The following is a 21,829-nucleotide window of genomic DNA, read 5'->3' on the forward strand; positions in this document are numbered from 1 at the left end:
TTGTGCAACACTATGGATTTTTAAAGTTAATCTCAATAAATGTTAAAGATTGTTTCACAGTGTTCTACTCTGGTAAAGGATCGTGACAGCCTCCTCAGCACAGAAAGGACATGGACGTGTTGGAACAGGTCCAGAGGAGGGCCATGAAGATGATCACATGGCTGGAGCACTTCTCTTATGAGGACAGGCTGAGAGAGTTGGGGCTGCTCAGCCTGGAGAAAAGACTCCTGGGACACCTTATAGCAGCCTTCTAGCACCTGAAGGGGGCTACAGGAGAGATGGGGAGGGACTCTCTATCAGGGAGCGGAGTGATAGGACAAGGGGTAACAGTTTTAAACTGAAAGAGGAGAGATTTAGATTAGATATTAGGAAGAAATTCTTTACTGTAAGGGTGGTGAGGCACTGGAACAGGTTGCCCAGAGAAGTTGTGGATGCCCCATCCCTGGAAGTGTTCAAGACCAGGCTGGATGGGGCTTTGAGCACCCTGCTCTAGTTGGAGGTGTCCCTGCCCATGGCAGGGGGTTTGGAACAAGATGATCCAACCCAAGCCATTTTATGATGAGCGAAACCATATCCTATCTGCTGGCAGTAAACATAGCCCCTGGACAGAAGAGGGGTCCTGCGCAAGGGCATGGAAGGAGGTAACCGCCTCATTGGTACTTTGCTGTCCTCACCACTGACCTGTCAAAGCCAACAGCACAAGACTTGCACATTTGGTCTCAATGTCTCAGAGCCGCTATGCCAGCCTGCACACACCCATCACGCAGCACCATGGCTTCTCCCCATATCCTGTGGCGTGTGGACTCCCAAATCCCAAATCCAGACGATCCTGCCAGGTCCTGGCACTCAGCAGGAGCTGACAGACAGCACGTTCCTCAAGCATCTATCTGCTTCTATGGTCCTTTCTCCCACCACACCCACCTGTTGGGTATCAGCCACAAAAGCCCCATGCACTGGACACCCAAAGTCTGTCCCACCACAAGATACCTGTCACCACTCATGTAGTAGCTGTCTCATGTACAGCGCCACAGGTAAGCTAAATCTGTAGACTATATCATAAAGGTCTTGAAATCTCACTGTAAAGCCTTCAGAAATATCAGATTTCAGGGTATTATCTAAAGAACTACTGTTCATAACCAGATAAACACATGTAACTAGTTCATGGGCTACTGAGCCTGAGGGTGAAAAAAAAAAAAATAAAGACAAGATGTATTAAACAAAGCAAGTCAGACAGATTATCAAGATCAAACAGGTCACCCAAGTGAAAAGAATGAAGGGCTCATTGAAGAAAACAGCTGAAGAGCCAGAACCCCTTCCTGAATAATGGGCTTGCAGTTGTAGGCGCCCAACGCGTCCCATGTTCGGGCAATAAATCTGTGTCTCCTGAGCGTCAACAGAAAATTTAAAAAATGTAATACTTCATTTCTACTGCAGAACAGATTGCTCACTGGGGTTCACTAAATAAGAGTAAAGGCTTTGGGAAAACATTTGTTTTCTTTACAATAACAATAGCCAGAAACTAACATACATCGGTATACCCTCACTGTATTTATTCAGCATGAGACAGCTTTTAAACAGTCAATCCTTCTTATTTCCTGACTCATGCAAAAAAAAAAAAACCTACACCTTTTTAATGGTAAGAGTTAAGCTGCACAACTGAAAAAAAGAAGATACTTTTTATGCTGCAATTAAACAGCTTCAAACCTGCTAACACAAGATAAAAGCCATGATCCTAGCTTTGGGGCTAAAAAAAAGGACTGAACAAATACTTAAATGAAAGAGGACAGAATTTCAGATGGATAACATCTTTTTGGGCAAAAATGCAAGCACCACCTAAAGGCCTTTAAAATAAGGCTTTGCAGTGGGCAAACTGTTAATAGCTGTGTTTCCAAGCACCAGGTACTGCCTACTGACAAAGCTCAATCGCTCGCCCAGGTGAACGACCTCCCAATCTTTTAAAGCTGTTCTCGCCTTACCCTGTAAGAACAGGGCATCTTTCAAAAGGAACTACACCATGGAGCACCACCAGCAAGTACGCAGCTAACTCCTCTAACAGTTAAAGTGTTAATTACAAAGAAACCAAAGACAGTTTTAAACCCTCTGATGGAAAGAAAAAAAAAAAAAAGAAAAAGTAATACAGAAACGGACAGTTGTTACTGAGCCAAATCATTTTTCCCCCGTTTCAAGAAAGCCAATTTAATTGCAGATGCCAACTGCAAAGCTGGTGTTGAACAGAGTTTTTAAGAAGGAAAGAACCTCGGGTCCCCTGGGAGCCGGGATTCCCAACAGCCTCGTCCGTACCTGAGGAGCGGGCGGGGGGAGCGGGGCCCGGGCAGCTCCCGATGCCCAGGAGCAGGGCACGGCGCAAACGCCAGCAAAAACCCCCGCGACAACCGTTTGGTTGGGTTTTTTTTTTTTTTTTGGAGGGGGGGGAAGGGGGGGGAAGGGGAGGGAAGGGGGGGAGAGAAACTTCACCCCGGATCAAGAGCTGGAAGTTTGGAAAAGGAGTAAATGCGCTTATTAACGATCCCTTGCACCCGCGCCTCGGCAGCTCGCCCAGCCGCGTTACGCGGGCAAAACCTATCTAATAATACATTAAAAAAAAAAAGAAAACAAACAAACAAACAAACAAAAAACCCCACACAAACCAAAGGAAGAAAAAAGGAAAAAAAAAAGGGTTATTCCTCTCCCCCACCGCGGCGGGCGGAGATTCCCGGCGGGGCACCCCCGGCACCCCGGCGGAGGAAGCCTGTCTCCTCACGGAACACCCATCCCCGCCTCCTAAGGACGAAACTTTCCGTGACTAAACACCGGAGCGGAGACCCCGCCGCTCCCCGCCGGCTGCAGCCGCGGCGGGAACACCCACCTCCGCCGCCGCCAAGAGCTCCGAGGCCGCCGCCCGGCCCGGCCCTGGCCGCTCCGCCGGGGCTCCGCTCCCCGGACACCTCACCCCCCTCTCCCCCCCACACACACACCGGCCCGGGGGCTGCCGCCGCCGAGCGCGCACTCACCGCCCAGCGGAGCTCCCGAGTCCTGGCGGGGAGCCGCCCGCCCCCGCTGCCGTTACCGCCTCCCCGGGGCCGCCGCCGGCCCGCCGCGCCCCGCCCGCTGCCGGGCCTTTCGGGCAGCGCCCGCCGCCATTGGGGCAGCGCGAGGCCCCGCCGCCCGCTGGTTGGCGCAGCCGCCCGCCGCTCGCGGCGGGGCGGGGCGGGCGGTGGCGGCCGTCGTGTCCCTGTTTCCCCCCCCCTCCCCGGACCCCCGCCGCATTCCTGCCGCCACACGTGACACCGCCGGCGGGGCGGGGGCTGCCACCCCCGGGGGCAGCGGCGGGGCCGTCTCCTGCGACGTTCCTCACGGCATCGCCGCAGAGCAGCCACACGGTCACTCGGAGTCCGTGTCACGTAAGGACACGGTGCGTGTCATAGAATGTCTTAGGTCGGAAGGGACCTTAAAGATCATCGAGTTCCAACCCCCCTGCCATGGGCAGGGACACCTCCCACTAGAGCAGGTTGCTCAAAGCCCCATCCAGCCTGGCCTTGAACACCTCCAGGGATGGGGCATCCACAGCTTCCCTGGGCAACCTGTTCCAGTGCCTCACCACCCTCACAGCAAAGAATTTCTTCCTGAGATCTAATCTAAATCTCCCCTCTTTCAGTTTGAAGCCAATACCCCTTGTCCTATCGCTACATGCCCTTAGAAAAAGTCCCTCTGGCTTTCCTGTAAGCCCCCTCCAGATACTGCAGGGGCCCTCCCTTTCTCTTCTCCAGGCTGAACAAGCCCAGCTCGCTCAGCCTGTCTTCATAGGAGAGGTGCTTCAGCCCCCTGATCATCTTCACAGCCCCCTCTAGACCAATTCCAACAGTCTCTCCTGTGCTGAGGACTCCAGACCTGCACGCAGTACTCCAGGTGGGGTCTCACCAGAGCAGCAGAAAGTAGCAGAATCACCTCCCTCGACCTGCTGGCCACACTTCTTTTGATGCAGCCCAGGATACAGTTGGCTTTCTGGGCTGTGAGCACACATTGTCATCTCATGACCAGCTTTTCATCCACCAGTACTCCCAAGTCCTTCTCAGCAGGGCTGGTCTCAGTCCCTTCATCCCCCAGCCTGTATTGATACCGGGGTTGCCCTGACCCAGGTGCAGGACCCTGCACTTGGCCTTGTTGAGGTTCACATGGGCCCAATTCTCAAGCCTGTCCAGGTCCCTCTGGATGGCATCCTGTCCCTCAGGTGTATCAACCACACCACGCAGCTCGGTGTCATCTGCAAACTTGCTGAGGGTACATATCTAGAGTATCTAGACTAAGTGCTTATCTAGACATATCTAGGCTAAGTGCAACTAGCTCAATTCCATGATTAAAAATATCATTTACTAGCAATATGCTCCTCCATTTGGGGGCAAACTCGTTACCCACATGCATTAATTTCTCCTTTCACTGTAAGGGAGACAAACTTCAAATCCTTCCTGTAGTTCTTTTCAGAACCCTTTTGGTCTTTGAGAACCACTTCTTTGATTCCGGTGACCATACTTAAATATCCTTCTCTAATTCCAGTAAAAAGTCACTGTGGAAACCTTGGTGGACAAATTCAGCAATAGCAGATCAACTCATCAAAAAAGCAAAACTAACTTCCAAAATAACTTTCACTCTTCCTACTGTTTTCTAAGGCAACATCCTATTAGCAGTCATAATCTCATCATTGCAATCACAGATTCATTATTTATCTATCCATAATTAGTTGTCGATAATTAGGGCACAGATAACGTCTGTTTCCAGATTTAACATGACGCTTTTCATAACTGAGTCCTACGAAGATGATGTTCAATTGGCTTTACTGCTGGTACATGCACAATGAGACCTCCCCAGAATTTACTTACTCCCATTGCTGCTTACTGAGGCTTCGGCAAAGGTACCTCCCGCCTCCGAGTTACCATAGGTCACGCATCTGCTCCAGGACATGTTCTGGGCATGTTAAGGACATCAAGGACACTGAGCAGTGTCCTGGCCCCATGTGACGCAATGCTGTGGAGAAGCGACCCTTTTTTTTTTTCCTCTTTCTGGAAATCGGGGTGGTTGAGTGTAGACTTAAAATTGTATGACACCTAAGGACATACAACATCCTTCCTATGGCTTGCATTCCAAAAGGTTGCATGAAATCTGAACAAGATAACTAAAACATAGCTTACCAAGTTCTCCAGTGAAGCCTGATTTTCTAAGCTCTGTTTACCAACTGACGTAGCTGGCGCTTTCACTTAGTGAGTTTTCACCCACTGGAAATTCAGAAATTATTTCTCCTGTCGTTCCCAACCGTATCCCCCACAAAGACAGTACTGTCATCTGCTTTCTGTAATCCTTTGGAAACCACTCAAAGCCAGGACATCCAAAGGCCTTGCTTAACTTGAGTACCTGCAGATCTCATGCTGGAGCACTGTAAAGCTACAGGTCTCCTTCTCCTGCCAAAAAAGGTTGAGTGATGATAGTGTTAAAAATTTTTATATATACATATATAAATATTTTTTTTAAAAAGCAAACCACACAGCTTTCTTAAATTCAGACTATTACAACAAAATAACATTTAGTTTAATAAAAGCACTGTGCATTCATTTTCTGATACAATGCCTGCTGCTGGCTTGTCCTCCAGGTCTCCCTGAAGAACCAGCACCACTACTGGGAGACAGCTTGTCAATTCTGAACGTACCAGTACAGCTGAACCCGACAACTGGGTTTTATAATACTGCGTGATGTTTTACCAGCACTAGAACCTCTTATGAACACCTTTAAAAACTTAAAGGGGTCTTTGCAAGTCAAATTCTCAGACTGCCAATTCAGACAGGATAGGTACGAATTTGGTGGACAGCAAACTTTCCATGAGCCAGCAATGTGCCCTCGTTGCCAAGAGGGCCAATGGGATCCTGGGCTGCGTAGGGAAGAGTGTGGCCAGTAGGTGGAGGGAGGTCATTCTCCCCCTCTACTCTGCACTGGTGAGGCCACAACTGGAATACTGCGTCCAGTTCTGGGCTCCCCAGTTCAAGAGAGACAGGGAACTACTGGAGAGAGTCCAACGTAGGGCAACTAAGATGATTAAGGGATTAGAGCATCTCCCTTACGAGGAAAGGCTGAGAGAGCTGAGGCTCCTTAGCCTGGAGAAGAGAAGGCTGAGGGGAGACCTTATCTATGTTTACAAGTACCTAAAGGGTGGGTTGAAGGATGATGGAGCTGGACTCTTTTCAGTGGTTTCCAGTGACAGGATGAGGGGCAACGGGCACAAGCTGGAACATAGGAAGTTCCATTTAAATACGAGGTGAAACTTCTTTCCGGTGAGGGTGACAGAGCCCTGGAACAGGATGCCCAGGGATGTCGTGAAGTCCCCTTCTCTGGAGATTTTCAAGACCCACCTTGATGCAGTCCTGAGTAATGTGCTATAGGAAATCCTGCTTTAGCAGAGGAGTTGCACTAGATGATCTCTAGAGGTCCCTTCCAACTCTGATAATTCCGTGATTCCCTAAATTTTAATATACCTCAGCATCAGAGTCCTTGTTACATCAACTCCTCATTGTCACGTGTAGCACATGAGCGATAGTGCAGCCGATGCCATAATTTATTGTGGTGGGTTGACCCTGGCCAGCAGCCAGACCCCCACCCAGCCGCTCTCTCACTCCCCGTCCTCAGCAGGGTGGGGGAGAAAGTAAGATGGAAAGCTCCCTGGGTCAGAATGAAGACAGGGCAACTACTCTCATGGGTGAAACAGACTTGACTCCGGGAAATTTCATTTATTGCCCGTTAAAATTAGAGTAGGATGGGGAGAAACAAAGACAAAAGTGAAAACACTTCTCCCCCCCGCCCCTTCTTCCCAGGCTCAGCTTCACTCCTTCATTCCCGACTGCTCTGCCTCCCCCCACCCCAAGGGGCATGGTGAGATGGGGAACAGGGGTCAGTCCATAACAGCTCCTCTCTGCGCTCCTTCCTCCTCACACATCTGCCCTGGGCCAGCGTGGGTCCTTCCCGTGGGCTGCACTCCTTCAGGATAAACCTGCTCCTGCCTGGGCTCCTCCAGGTGCTGCAGGGGAATCTCTGCTCTGGAGCCTGGAGCACCTCCTCCTCCTCCTCCTCTCACCTCCCTCCCTGCAGGGCCCTTCCTCTCACTTTTTTTCCTCACTCCGCCTGCCTCATGCTTTTACCCTTTCTTAAATACCTTTCCCTTGAGGTGCCCCCACTGTGGCTGTGGGGCTCAGCCACCGCACAGACCCCGCTGCCGGCACCTGGGCACCCGCACCCCGTACAAGTTATTTCCATAACACAAAATTCCCAGTTCTGGCTATTTGGCTGCGCTCATTCTGAAGCTGAGGAAGGGAAAAGCTTGGATGAATTCACTGTCAGGGGAGGACCACGAAGCACTAAGGTGATGCAGGCGAGAAAGGCAAATGCAGCCCTCAGCAGAAAGCAGAGTTATTTCCAGGGGAGGGAAGGAAACACTGGTGTAACACAAGGTACTGAGAAAACTTTATACGAAATTCTATGTACAGCTCTAAGCCGCCAACATTTAAGAAAAAGGAATTCAAGTGGCAAACAAAAAGTATTAGGATGGCTAGGAAAATAAAAGAGCAGATTGATTTGTACTCATGAATGTGCAAAAATGCCTCCGGGGGTAAAAAAATTATTATGTAAGGTAAAAAGGCAATGTGAACACAGGAATAAATTATTGTGAATTAGAACACACCGTAGGCTCCTTCAGCCTTGGGCAGTACGTTGTTTGGGACTAAAACAGGTCCTCCAACTTGTCCTCAACCAGCCTCACAGTGATACTTAAACCAACATGCCGCTGAGAAAAAAAGAAGAGCTAAAGCGTCAGAAAACCTACATAGTCGGTGTCCACCTGCAGCCTGGTCAGCACTCTACAGAGTAACAACCAGTCTCGGCTACCTCATCCCAAACCCTCCTAATTTGTTTCGTATTTATTTCTTATGACTCCTAAGTAAGGCTACTGCTGCTTTCCAGGGTACGCTTTCTTCTTGTAAATATGACCCACAGGACAAGACGATCAAGCCCGTGTTAGATGCTCCATGTCTACTCTACGTGATTGCTTCTCTGTACTTTTGTAGTTTGCCTGCATAGCTTGGTTTTTCAAGGTTATTGTAGTTACCACCTTGATTTACTCTTAAAGAACTGCACGGTCCAGAAATGTAGGAACATCACCAGCCTACCTTCTACAAAATTATGCACTGAATTTCACTGAATTTTTAGAGTTGGAAGGGACCATAGAGATCATCTAGTCCAACTCCCCTGCTGAAGCAGGATTGCCCAGAGCATGTTACTCAGGATTGCATCCAGGTGGGTCTTGAAAATCTCCAAAGAAGGGGACTCCACAACCTCCCTGGGCAGCCTGTTTCAGGGCTCTGTCACCCTCACCGTGAAGAAATTTGTATTCCTTTCTCAGGTATATTTTTTCCCCCTCATCAGTGCAAGCCCCACACTTAAACTCCTGTGAGCACAGCTCTGGTGACAAAATGCAGTGGCAAAGTGCTTTTGGCACCAGAAGTAGCAAAGCAGGAGAAGGAAGCTGCAGACCTACATAGCAATAGCAATGTAAAAGTCAGGCTGATTGAGTACCTGGAGCTGCCACAACCGATTATCAGTACTGAAACAACGCACGTCCTCACGAGTCTGTACAGTAAACGTCAGAGAACGTACTGGTGACAGTGTCAGCTTGTACAGCACTCTAACGTGAGCTAAGCATTCAAAGCAGCAGAGACAGCTAAAAAGAGAACCATATCAGGAAATGATTATTTCAGACCAGAAGTAATGCATCCTTTATCTGATAAAGCTGGTATAAAATTTCCACTCTCCCTGCTCAGGTCACATCCGTTAAGGACTCAGAAGTGACCCTAGCCGGCTCATCAGAACACCCACACTTTGTGGACACATACGCAGGCCCCACTCCTTTCCTTTCAAGCTAGACCTGCCTGCTGCCTTGAACACCGTTACGTCCTTGCACGTCTGCTGCGTCATTATCTTTGTCATGCCACCTCGCTCAGCACTGTTTTACTTACAGAAAAGAAAGGGACAACGTGCCGCACAAACGCTTGTTTCTGCTCTGTGACACTACCACTGGCAGAACACACTAATTAGTCAATCGGATCCAGAGCCTGCAACGTCTCTTCTAACACTGGAAACCCATCTAGGGGCTGACAACGAGAGCAACAAGCATAATTTGCTTAATTAATGACTGCCACTTATTTTTTTTTTGTTCCAAATTATCAACTTAAATACCAATGCCATGACACAAGATCAAAAGATCGTAATTGCTGAACAGCACTGTCAGTACGCGTGTTCTAATACTTTTCTGGGAATACAGTAACAACTACTAAGTAAAATATATTTACACATTAAGCAAAAACATCTGAATAGCAAAACATTAATAACATTGAAATTCCTTTCACAGATTAGTTTCACAAAAAAAGGACTTTATTCATACAGATACTATTACGCATTGTTCTTCTCATCCCGGTCTGTACCCACACACATTCCACGGTTAGTAGATGAACACATGAACATCTTACTGCTGCTTCAATTAATCCTGGGGACTCTGCTGCAGAGGCAGCTAGCAAAATTGTGCCAACCAGTTGCTTGCACAGTGGATTCTTAGAAGAATAATTAAAATGCCAGTAATGATGCTATTTTCCTTTAACTCACTAATGCTAAAACGCATCAGGAATTAATTCCTGCAAAGCACCACACAAGACACACACATTTAAGGCTTAGAATTGCATTTTGTTATTTAGCAATGAGACACGTTTGGTTTTGTTTTGTTTTTAAATTAAGGTAGCTCATACTAAACCACGAAGTGTCACGTGGTACCGAATGAAGTGTCTTCGCAGTTAGAGCCTGATGTGAAAACAGACAACACATTTCAAATAGGTGAGCCAGAAGGGTCACTTCCACGTGACACTAACTGTTTTAATACATACTGACATATAGCACAGCTTCTAGGGTTTTAGTTACATAACTAAACATATTTATGTTACTAGTACGTTATATGTTGGTTAAGGGACATTGGTTTACAAATTTTATAGCTATTTCCATAGATACAACATTACCTTTGCCAAGTTTAACAGAATATTCCAAAATAAACAAGTCACCTTTTTAGTGCAGGCACTGCAAAAACTGTTTAAGCTACAAATAGCAAGTAAAAAATAATAGGCATTACTTTTATCAGTAAATGAAACTCACAGAAGACAATTATTCCATAAAATAACTTTTATTTATGTACACAGTGTAAAGATGCTGTACCATTCAACAAACGTTATATTGTACAATAGCAGACTGGAATTTTGCTAAACACTTCTAAATTCACTTTAAGTGGGAGTCTCCCTGAGGTTAATAAAGGTGGCTTATAACTACACATGACATCAATATTTAATCATTGTTATCAGGAAAAAGCAAAAAAACCTGAAAGATTTGGACATGGGTATTTAGTGGAAGAAGAAGGGCCCAAAAATACATGCTGGAAGCTATTAAAGACATCATTTTGGTAATGTGACTGCTGCAAGATCATGACCAGTTCTGCAAGAAAGAAAAAATCTTGTAGAAAAACAGGTGGGTGGGAGGGGAAACAATGGCAGATTTTGGAAAAACATAAGACAGGACACAGATGGAAGCAAACACAAACTGATTTAGGAATGCTGTATGAAGGCAGCAAGAACTAGATTCCTGGCCAGGGTGTCTTAGATCAGACACTTTTCTTTGAAAAAAAACAACCAACCAACCAAAACCAAAATGAACAACAAAAGACCCAAACAAAAAACCACCACCGAACACCCCCATCACACTTTCTTGTTTGTATTGGGTTCTTTGGTTTTGTTTTTTTGTTTTGTTGTTTGTTTTTTTTTTTAAAGAAAAAAAGAAAAGCTTTAGCCAGAAAGGTGACACCAACAGCACTCCTTGAATAAGCCTGTCCAACAAGACAGCAGGGTGAAGTCTCTAATAGTCACCTAGGCAAACAAAAAATTCACCCAAAAACATATTATGCAAGAGTTTTCCAAATCCTGGCAGCAGCACACCCTGTGACCTGATCCAGCCACTCCTGAAGCTGGCTGTGGATTTTTCTACATCGGATTGCAGATGAGGCCTTATAAAACAGGCCCAACAGGACTGGGATTAGTTTCACATTAACAAATTAATAAACAAACTATGGCTACTCTACCTTTGGGTTGAAAAGCAGCACTTGGTTTTAAGAGTAATTAGACACCAAACCCCTCAGTTAAGAGAACAGTCTCGTTTCAGAGCAGTGAGACAGTCATCCACAATCATAAACCAGAAAATCCTCTCAAAGGGAGCAGCCCAAAGGCACTGTAGAAAACACTCAAATATAAAATAAAAAAACAAAAACAAAAAAAAAAAACACCAACAAAAAAAACCAGAGAAGCTCTGTGTATCGGAACTGGTAACTCCAACTCTAGGCCATCAAGATGAAGAAGACAAGGTTGCCTGTATTTTTATGTCCTGCTGTATTTCTAGCAGGACTGTAAAATCCCCTCACCCCTCAAACCAACAGAAATAAACTGAGTGCTGCTATTTGCTTTATTGCAAAGCTCTTTTGTTCTAGCAGGTCTAGCAGTGTTTAGGTTAACAGGTGCTCTTAGGTATTATTAATTCTATAGTTAAGACATGCAGAAGTTTTTTAAGATATGCCGTAACAGTCTCTGCGTGAAAAAACTCACACTAAGATGCATACTAAAAAGATTGCATTGTGATAAAAAATACTTTTAATGAAAGATTTAAAATCCACTTAATAATATTATACAAATTAATAACACAAAATATTAAACTTTAGAATTCTGGTGCCACTGACATAACCATCCACCTGTCTCCTTGGACCACACCTAATCTCTTTTATCCGTCCCAAATTCACTACTAACCCCAACCCTCCACATTGTTTTATTTTAGCATATAGAAACTTCACCTCCTTTAGCCAGCCACTGTAAGAATTACACACTTGGTTAAACTTATTTCTCTTCTGAAGCTTCCGTTTTCTGTCAGGACTCTTCAGTATTCTGTAGCTGGGATTTTTATAATTATTACTTTGCTTCATTGAATCCAAACCTTTAAGTTTTAAGCTGCGCAGAGCACACCATCATTTTGTTATCTGGTGACTTCTCCTCCGCCTTCCCCCTGCAAGCAAGGTTTGGATTCTGTAAGATATGTGCTTGGATCATATATCGGGGTTCTGTTTCCGAGGAATTCATCCCTCTGCTTTATTCTAAAGTACTTTTAACATTACTCTCTCTCACACACAACCCCTCAGGAGAGGTACGTAATTTTCAGCTTGAAAGAACCCTTTTTTCTATAGGATGGCATCCGGTCAGGCCACACTGCCAAAACACGTTGCAACCTCATTCTGGCCTGCTTAGAAATAATAAGGTAGCTCAAAATTTAAATTTTCTCTACCGAATATCAGCAGAATAACAGATAGTGTTACTCTGTAAAATTACTATGACCCTCTCAGCCTGGTTTTGAATGGGCGATTTCAGATATTCACCACTTGGTTATTATCAACAAGAACTGGCTATACATTTGTGACCTAACAGTAAGAAGTTTCCTCTCCCTCATAGAGCAGCCTTTCAGCTCTGTGCTCACGCAAAGTGAATGAGGGAACACAGCAAGCTGACCACCAGCTTCCTCCCTTCACTCAGGACAAAATCCAAGACATTCTCACCAAAAATTAATAAAAAGGGGGTGTTTACACCAGTGCTTCCCTTATATATTTAAAACAGCATGCTCCACCACAGACCAGTACACAAAGCCTCTATCACATGCCTTGAGCTAAAATTCTTCACAGCTTGGGCTTGCCCCATCTTATTACTTTAGGAAATAAATCTGTGTAGCAGTCGCGTCACACCACACGACAAAGTTTCAAATGAAGGGCTTTTTATCTCACTAGTTCAGTGCATCAAAGCTAATAAATGTATTTGTCATTCTCCTGCCACTAGGTGTCACTCTCTTCTATCATGATCTTTATACCACCATCCACTGTCCAAAATTTCACCCAGTAACCCTCAGACCAGTACTATTAGCGGGAGAACACCCACCACAATTTGCCAAGGCCCTCCTATCTAAAAAGCAATCCTATTCCTTAGGTCAAGGAAAGATTTAGTGATGTGGCAGATAAAGCACAAAGGATTGTTAGTGTCACTTCGTATGTTCTTCAAAGTAAAATAAAAATACTGAAAGAACAGCTGAACTCCTAAAGGGGGTGATACGGGCCTTCCTCCACAGGGGAGTCATCTCAGTTTCTAAAACCCTCTGTAACTAAGAGAATTTCCAAAAATAACTAGTGGAACTACTTGCACAACCACTCATGTGGGACCTACAAAGAAAATAACTTTACCAGTCAACCAGCAGCTTTTCAAGGACGAACGAGTCAAACATTCTATTGTTGCCTCTTGTATTTAATTGATTTCAAGTCCAGAAGGGACTGATTACCTGACTAGACAGCCAGTATAATGAATGCCTGCATGCCTACATGCTTGTTTGTGGTTGATATGAACTCATCCCATACTGAGGGCAACCTGGAAACTACAATTCACTTTGACAGTGAACACTCAAAACAATTATCTTCCTCTTCCTCAAGTGTACTTAAAACAAAAAAAAAAATAACCAACCATCCAAACCCCAGCCATGACTACATTCTACCACTGACCAATTCAGCCATTTGGAATGATTTAATCGCACAGAGAACTAGGTACCTGTGCATACCTAACTTGGGTCATAACTGATCTTCATAAACAACAGAATTTCCAGTATCAGCATCTCCGACATATGTGAAACAGGATTCAAGCTAAACTTGATTCAAGCTGAGCTTAATAGACAACTGTTAAGCCATTTGGAAGCACTAGGACAAAGGATACTGTTAGGGAGCATGCGTCTACTAAATCATGAAATACTGTCCAAATGACAAAACTGTTGGTGTAATAAGATAACTAAGAGTTGAAGATCTTACATGTATGCACATATGAAACACAAACAATGCTTTTAAATACTTCTGGTGCATAAAGAATAATACCAGCAAGGAATCACTGTGTTAACGAGCTTCTTGCAAAAGCTTCTAGTTCATGGGCAAAGAACTACTTTGCATTGTATTCTTCTACCCTATTAGGAAACAGCTGTTGCAGTGTTATATCCTCTTCTTTTGATGTGTTTCACCATTTAATTTCCCATTTTCCGTTGCTTTATTTTCAAAATTCCAGTCAGTTGGGCTGAGGAGTTGCAGAGTTTTTTTGTATGTCCAGTATGGGTTAAGTATTAGTGTAACAGCAAATAATCCCGAGAATAAAACAATAAAATGAAGAAGTCCCAGATTTTCCATCACAGAATTCCAATTGAAAATACACACCCACCACATGTGATAAGTAAGAATCATGCGGCAGTGAAACAGGTGGATCATCACCCACTGATTTGCCTTCCAGAAAAAGGTATTAGCACAGCCAGCCTAGAAAAACAAGAACAGAAAGTATGCAGAAATGAGATTGTTACTTCAAGATAAGGCACTGAGGAATCTGTAGAACTAATGCAAATACTCAGCTTTCACATGCACACACTCTCAGACATTTTTTCCATGTAGAACGATGATATTCCACATGCACACGGCAAACAAACTCAGAATGAATCTATACCATCTCACGGCATCACACAGAAATCTATGTGGAGGACTACAGAAATATCATCCCGACAAAAGCAGGCATCACAGTAACATGGGTAACAGTTAGATGAACGCAGCTTCGCTGAAAAGCTGTCTAGACAAACCACACAGATTACCAATGGATAAGCGAGATGTATGAAAACTGCTACAAACATAATTGAAAATTACCACGTTCTTACCTTTAGAAGCATCCAGGAAATGCACGTTGAGGGAGTACTCATCTCCAGCAACATTCCCATCAAAGGCAGATAATGCCCAGATCTCACATTGATTACTAGACCAGCCAAGCCACCAAAAGCAAGCAAGTGATGGACTACCAAGAACACATCAAATGTTCTAAAAATAATGTTGGACATGTGAACAGCTACATTTTCAAGCAAGAAAAATCCAGCAGCTATTAAACAGTTAAACCAACTCCACTTTTGCTGTGAATACACTTTGTCAGCATGAAAAACAGGATCTATGAGCAAAGCCCATAATCCAGCAACACAACTCTGAAGTCCAAACACACCACGTGTGACCGCCATATTCCAAAACACCTTCTCCTTTGCATACAAGGCACGATAAGTGGTACTTATCCATGAAGACAACCAGTGAGACAGAAGAAATACTCCCAGGTAGATTAAAAAACCAGCAGCTAAAAATGTCAAACGAACTTCCCATAAAAGGTAGTCCCAGTCAAAAATGGTCCCAAACACTGGATCATCATTTGTAGGATTCATGTCTTCTTTTTTACAGAGCAAAGCCTTGCAAAGGGGCTTGACACTTCTCACGTGCACTACAGTCTCCTTTATGCCTACTTAGCCTCTGCTATTGAGAAACCATGAACTCTTCTTTTCCATCTGGAACAAGGAGGAAAAAAAAAAAAAGTGAATTAATGTCATCCATATACATATCTTCCAAACCATAGAGAACTCACTTCCACTGTAGTTATGACTTTGGTCCTGTTGCCATTAGGCACTGCCATCCCAAAGACAGGTACATAGGCAGACAAAAAAAGCTTAAGCAATGTGTTTAAAATTAACAATTGTCCTGCAAAATCTGTACTAGTACTAAGTAATGCACTGAAACGAAAGCTGAAGAGGGCAAAGGAGGAAGGTGAGAAAGAGGAAGAGAAAATACAAGAAGCAACATCTGTTTTCTTACTTATGAAACTTGTGTTTCAGCAACACTGCATGGTTATTCTTCTAATCCATTATTCTCCTACTCGCCTGCTTTTCCCTCGCTGATTTTTTACCACATAGCTACAGCTTTGGGTGAAATTCAGAATCTCAAATACACATCAGGGACATAAAACTACAAAAACTTAATCCAGTCAGTGGGACCACTTAGGATCCTGAGAGCCTGTTTCTGTGTATCTCAAAACAAGACTTGCAATCAGTTTCTGAACATTAAATCACTTTCCAACAGAAAACATATTCCAAAAATGCAAGAAGACTATGGAATGCAGACAAGCAACATTAATATGTATTATTAACAACATTAGTGTAATTAACTGAACAGCCCAGCAGTAAGTGCCTCAAGTTAACTGAAACTTCCTGAACACACTGTAGTTCAAAAACACAAGATTTGTGGGGAGGGAAGAGATAGATAATACTGAAATATTTGAACGCAAGCTGATTTGATGAACGATTTAGGCAACATCAGCATGACCGCTACGCCCACCACAGCCTGCAAATGCTGAGAACCACAACGCATTTGGGAGCTGGGTGAAAAAAACACCACAACCGCTGAATACAGAGCGACTGCTGAGACGATAGAATGGTCTGGGTTGGAAGGGACCTTAAAGATCATCGAGTTCCAACCCCCCTTGCCATGGGCAGGGATACCTTCCACTAGGCCAGGTTGCTCAAAGCCCCATCCAGCCTGGTCTTGAACACTTCCAGGGACGGGGCATCTACAACCTCTCCACTCAAGCCTTGCTTCACCATGCCACAAATGCCACCACGGCAACCCAGATCCCACAGGGACCTGCTCACCCTGGCCTTTGCTCTCGCATATGCCCCCCCCTCCCGCTCCAAGACGGGTTGGTGGGAGCCTGCTAGCCCCGGTCCGATGGCCCCACGCCTGACAGGACAGACTGGAAGGGGAACTCACAGCAGCCTCCCCCCCATCATTTCCCGGGGAAAACACATTAACCCGATGGCACGGACAGGCCCTAAAACAGCGCAACCCACCGCGGCTCCAGCAGGGCCGTGTCAGCTCCTCCGGCCCCACACAGACACCGGCAGCAACATTCCCCGCGGCCCCGCGGCCGTCGAGCCCCTCACGCAGCCCTGCGGGGCTGGCCCCGGCCGCACAGACCTCGCTCAAACCCATCGCTCCTCACCCACAGCGCTGCCCGCGATGGCGGGCCGGCCCTTCCCGTCTCCGGAACTGCCCCGGGCCTGGCAACCCGCCTTCACCGGCCTCCCGGGAGCGCCCAGTCCGACCCGACCCGGGAGGCCTGACCCACCGCCGTTCCCACAACAACCGCCCTCAGCCGGGCAGCCGCCATACGCCGCTCGCCTCTGCGCATGCGCCGCCACCGCCCCCTGCGCGCCGGCCTGCCGGCACCAACCACCGTCCGCGGCGGGGGGAGGCCGCGGCTGTACCACTTGGGCTGCGGGGGGCGCATGCGCGGCTATAGCAGCTGGGCCCCCGGAGCCGCCTCAGACCGGGCGGGAGGCACCGGGCCCGGTCAGTCGGTGGGTCGGTGTGTAGAAAGTGTTTTTCTTCACCGAACAGCAGACCTGTCACCGCCACTGAAAAGTTAATAATATTTAACAGACGCCTGTTCAACAATATTAAAAAAAAAAAAAAAGCAGTGATGCCATAACCAGCACCTTTACCTGTAATTATGCAGTTTCATTAAAGACAGCAAATCATTAAGTGGATGTCACGGGAGTTCTGCTACATGATTTTGTCCGTACTTGTGAGAATCGATGCTGTCATCCCAGTGACTCAGCCCAGCTGAATCTTGCGGGCATCACCGGGGCAGGTCCACCGAAACCGCAGCGGCCGGGCTGCAGCCCTGCGCCCAGGGCTTCCTCCCCGAAAAGTTTCTTCACCAAGAGGGTTATCAAACACTGACCCAGGCCGCCCAGGGAAGCGGTGGAATCTCCATCCCTGGAAGTATTTAAAATCCGGATAGATGTGCTGAGGGACATGGTTTAGTGGTGGGTTTTGGCAGTGTTAAGTTGACGGTTGGACTCGATGATCTTGAAAAGGTCCCTTCCAACCTAATGATTCTATGATTCTGTGATTTAGTTTGGCTTCGGCACGCGTGACCGGCAGTAACTGCAAGTTTCACCAGGGAAAAGCTCAGTCCCACAACAGACCAGGCGATTCCACCAAAGAGAGACCAAAAAATAAAATAAAATCAAGACACAACTTCTCTTACTCAGAGGACTGGCCTGGAATAGCCGAAATCCTAAGCTGGGTCCACTTGTGGTGAGAGACCCGAGCTGGGAAATCAGTCCTGGAAGTGTGACGGTTTCCAGCTGGGGAGAGGGAAGCGTCACCATTCCCTGTGGACAGTGGGTCCTGCCACAGCAGCAGGATAGCTGGGCAGGAGGGGTTTTGTGCGTTTGCTTTTAATTGCTAATGTGATGAACCTGTCCCTGATGGACCCCCTGAGCTCTGTGAAAAGCAAGATCTGTTGATACGCCACCTCAGCAGTTCAGATGCAGGCAGCCAGCCCCAGCTGCTTATGGAAAAACCTCTGGGAACAAAGTCTACCCCTTGTGTCTCCTTTTAACGTGCTGGGCGTGAGGCATTACACCTTCCCTCCGAGCTCCTCTACAGACAGCCCCAAGGGACACCAGGGTTTGGCTGGTGCCATGGCCACACGCCCAGACACTGCTTGTCTGCCACCGGGGTGAGTGACCTGCCACTTCCCACCAGCAACCCCATCTCTGCCCAGGAGGCTGAAGCTCGGCAGCAAATGCAGGGCAAGAAACTTCAGCCAAAATACTTATTTCATGCAGGGAGAACACTCATGATCAAGTGACAGAGATCCCGATGACATGGGCTGGCAAGTTGGTCTTGTCAACAGAAGGATTCGTCTTTGCAGAAAAGTACGAGTAAATTTGTTGCAAGGCTTTGGGGTACGGTCAGAGCCGTTTGATAATCCTGAAGGGGAAGAGGGGCTGTAGGGCCTGAGAGATGCTAAGTAGAAGATTTGGAGGAACTGTCACGTGAGAAGTGCTTCCTAGCTGGTGGTGGATATTTATTGAATAACCCCTGTTCTCTAACAGATGCTGGACCTTTCCTGGGTAACATGAAAAGGATGAGAACGCTGAAGAAGCAAAAGCTGGGCAAGCTGTTGTTGGAAGGAGTTGCTGTCCCAAGTAACATGACGGGACTGATGCACCAAGGGCATGTGTTCTAGCTTCCCCTAATTTTATTTTTCCCATAGCTGTCTTCAAAGAATTCCTTTGAATTGTAACACCTTGAGGCAGGAGATTTTTTTACCTACGTATAAGGAACTGTGATCATACTGTAAAAAACAAGATCACAGACAGGCTGCTGTCTTTCTTGGGGATTTTCCTTCTCTTCGCTGCCTGCCTTGCCACCTCAGTCATAATCTCATGTTTTAATTACTACCAGCTGTAGCCATGATGTAATAGTTTAGTGTTACTTTCTGAATCTACTGATACTACAACCATACTTAGTGACAACTTTTTAATAGGTGCCTCATTATGGTAATTATGAACACTTCAGGTATTTCAAAATAGTTCTTCCTGCAGTGAGGCTCATCTTCCATACTATGTCACATTCAGTTCTCCCTTTTACAGCCATTCTGGCTGGATGCTCCAGCATGCCTTGTCCAAAGCTAAATTTCCTGACTGTTGGCACTGTCTCAATTTTGGAAGACTTTCTCGATATCTTCAGAATGCCACAGCTGGAAGAGCAAAGAGCACCTCCAGGCAGGGAGCCCTGCCTGCAGTCTGGATGATCTGCCCCTTATAGCTAAGAGACCTTTTATACTGGCTCAGTGATGCTTGCCTGCAGTCAAGAATGGAACAGGGTTTTTTGGACTTTACAATATCTGTGTTTTGTTGTCTCAATGGTTACATCTATACAGCCCCTCATGTCAGGGCTGCCTTTTACTTTGAAAAGGGGTGGCTACATCCCAGCTGCCCTTTGAATATTTTTTTGGTGCACACTATCTCCCAAAACATCCATAGAAATGTTGGCTACAGAAGGTCGCTTTGACCAGACTCCTGCTTTAAACAGGACCTATGCCCGCTATCCAGGAACCATCTAGAAAGTCCTACTTGGCACAAGTAAAATTTTTTTCAGGTAGCATACTAATAATTAAATATTGCATGCAGTAATGAATCAGTGTCTCCTCTGTTGTATTTACAAATACACAGATAGCTGATGATAGTTAAAAATGTCTTTAGTTCTATTACTGTTTTTTTTACTTCATTCCCCAAATCGGAGTGCCGTGATCCCAAGTCCTTCTCCTGCTCCCTGTACTTTCAGAGACAGACTAGTACCCTCTCGGTGGTGTGAGAGCAGGGGCTCTCACAAGGCAGGGGCTTAGGAGATGTACGTGGAGGACACAAGGCCAACCAGTGAGACCTTCAGTGAGGGGGAAGCCTGCCGTTTGTGTAGAGGCTGCAGGGTGACTATTACAGGACATTTATGAGAGCTTGTGTGTATGTGTGGTGGGAATATAGAATAGAGGCAACTGGTGCTTCTATTGCCGTTAGCAGTGAGTTGAGAAATGTGTTTTAGAGGTGGGTTGAGAAAGGAGTTTCAATCCCATTATCAAATTAAGCCATCCATTGCAGACAGCTGTTTGTCCTGTAAAGATTTGCCTTGGACCTGTGGGGGCAGAAGAGTTCAGAGTAAGCCACCCAGAATTCTGCCTTTTTCTACGGCAAAAGAGGGGAGTTTTCTGTCTGCAGGAGAGATGGTGTGATGGTGAAGTGGCCGGAAATTATCTGTGGCAGCAGCAAAGAGATGGAGATTGGAAGGAATTCTGCCTGATGAGGCTGTTGTCTGATCATTTTATCGGTCTCTGTCATTCTCTGAATGAACAAAAGTTACTGCCTTAGGTTATTTTCATTCATTTTTTTAATTCCAGAGTATCAAAAACTTGTAGTCAGTGATACTGTATGTTGAACTAAGTCCTATGAGTATAAATAAAACCTGAGCTGGTCGTCTTCCCAATAGAGGATGAAAAGTTTACTGCTACTTTAAAAGTCAAGACCTTGTTGATTTCTCAAAAGGTTTTAGCCCTCTCTCCCTGAAGTTTTAGAAAAGCTTGCACATTTACAGACACAGATCCATACATATATGCAAAACTTGTGCTGACCCGTCACATAATCTTATATTTTCAGTGACGTGGTCCTTGTATTCTTTTTTTTTTAAACTGAAATTTGCTCCTTTACCACCTACTACTCTGCAGTCTGCATGCAAATCTGTGGGAGCCTTACTACTAATTGTGGGAGCTTTGCTTCAAGTCTGTGGGAGGTTTACTACATGTCCGCCTCAAGGAACTCCATGGTAATACCAAATGTGTAATCTCGCTTTGTTAATGTTTTACACACACTCAAAGTTTTCCTGATTCTTGTCCAACAAGTACTTATGCAGTATTCCTACATGCAAACTACAGTTATTCCAAGGAGCACTTTGAACATGCTTGTTTAAGGCATTTTCTTCTCAGCTAATAGGAAGCATACTTGACTTCTTTCAGAAAACCTGTATTACAAGGCTTTCATGTGTGCCAAGGATTCAGAAAGTCTTTAGATTGCATAACGTATTCATCTACCGAGGGTGGTGTGTTTTCCTCAGTACTTGGAGATCAGCACTAGTTTCTACAAACTCTTTTTCTATTTCACTTATGGTCAGTTTTAAATGAGTTAATCAACTCCTTATGCTCCAGGATAGACAGTGATAATAGTTGCACTTGACGTTCTCAAAATTTTAAAAAATTCAGATTTGCTGGGCATCCAGACTTTAAGCTACCAGTTGTGAGAAATAGTGTCGTATATCCCAGTCTCACTAAAAAAGCTCTATTGGGTGTAGACACAGTTCAGGATGTTTGTCATACCCATGCTGACCCTGTGACGTCTGGCCGTTCCCTGTACACTGCTTAATTGGACCTCACCAAGTACAGCCTTTGGGCAATTATTCCTTCAG

The 21,829-nt window shown here is 45.7% G+C and overlaps 1 protein-coding gene across 1 annotated transcript; it reads right to left on the minus strand.

Annotated features, from left to right (window-relative positions):
* Positions 1–14,167: 14,167 nt before the first annotated feature.
* CLN8 (CLN8 transmembrane ER and ERGIC protein) lies at positions 14,168–15,420 on the minus strand. The gene is made up of 2 exons (XM_074153819.1): positions 14,872–15,420; positions 14,168–14,482 (listed from the first exon to the last, which is right to left on the minus strand). Exons 1-2 carry the CDS (start codon positions 15,412–15,414, stop codon positions 14,168–14,170), a joined length of 858 nt encoding a protein of 285 aa, XP_074009920.1. The 5' UTR covers positions 15,415–15,420.
* Positions 15,421–21,829: the final 6,409 nt, after the last annotated feature.

The sequence above is a fragment of the Numenius arquata genome, chromosome 9 (assembly GCF_964106895.1).
Source record: "Numenius arquata chromosome 9, bNumArq3.hap1.1, whole genome shotgun sequence".
Taxonomy (NCBI): Eukaryota; Metazoa; Chordata; class Aves; order Charadriiformes; family Scolopacidae; genus Numenius; species Numenius arquata.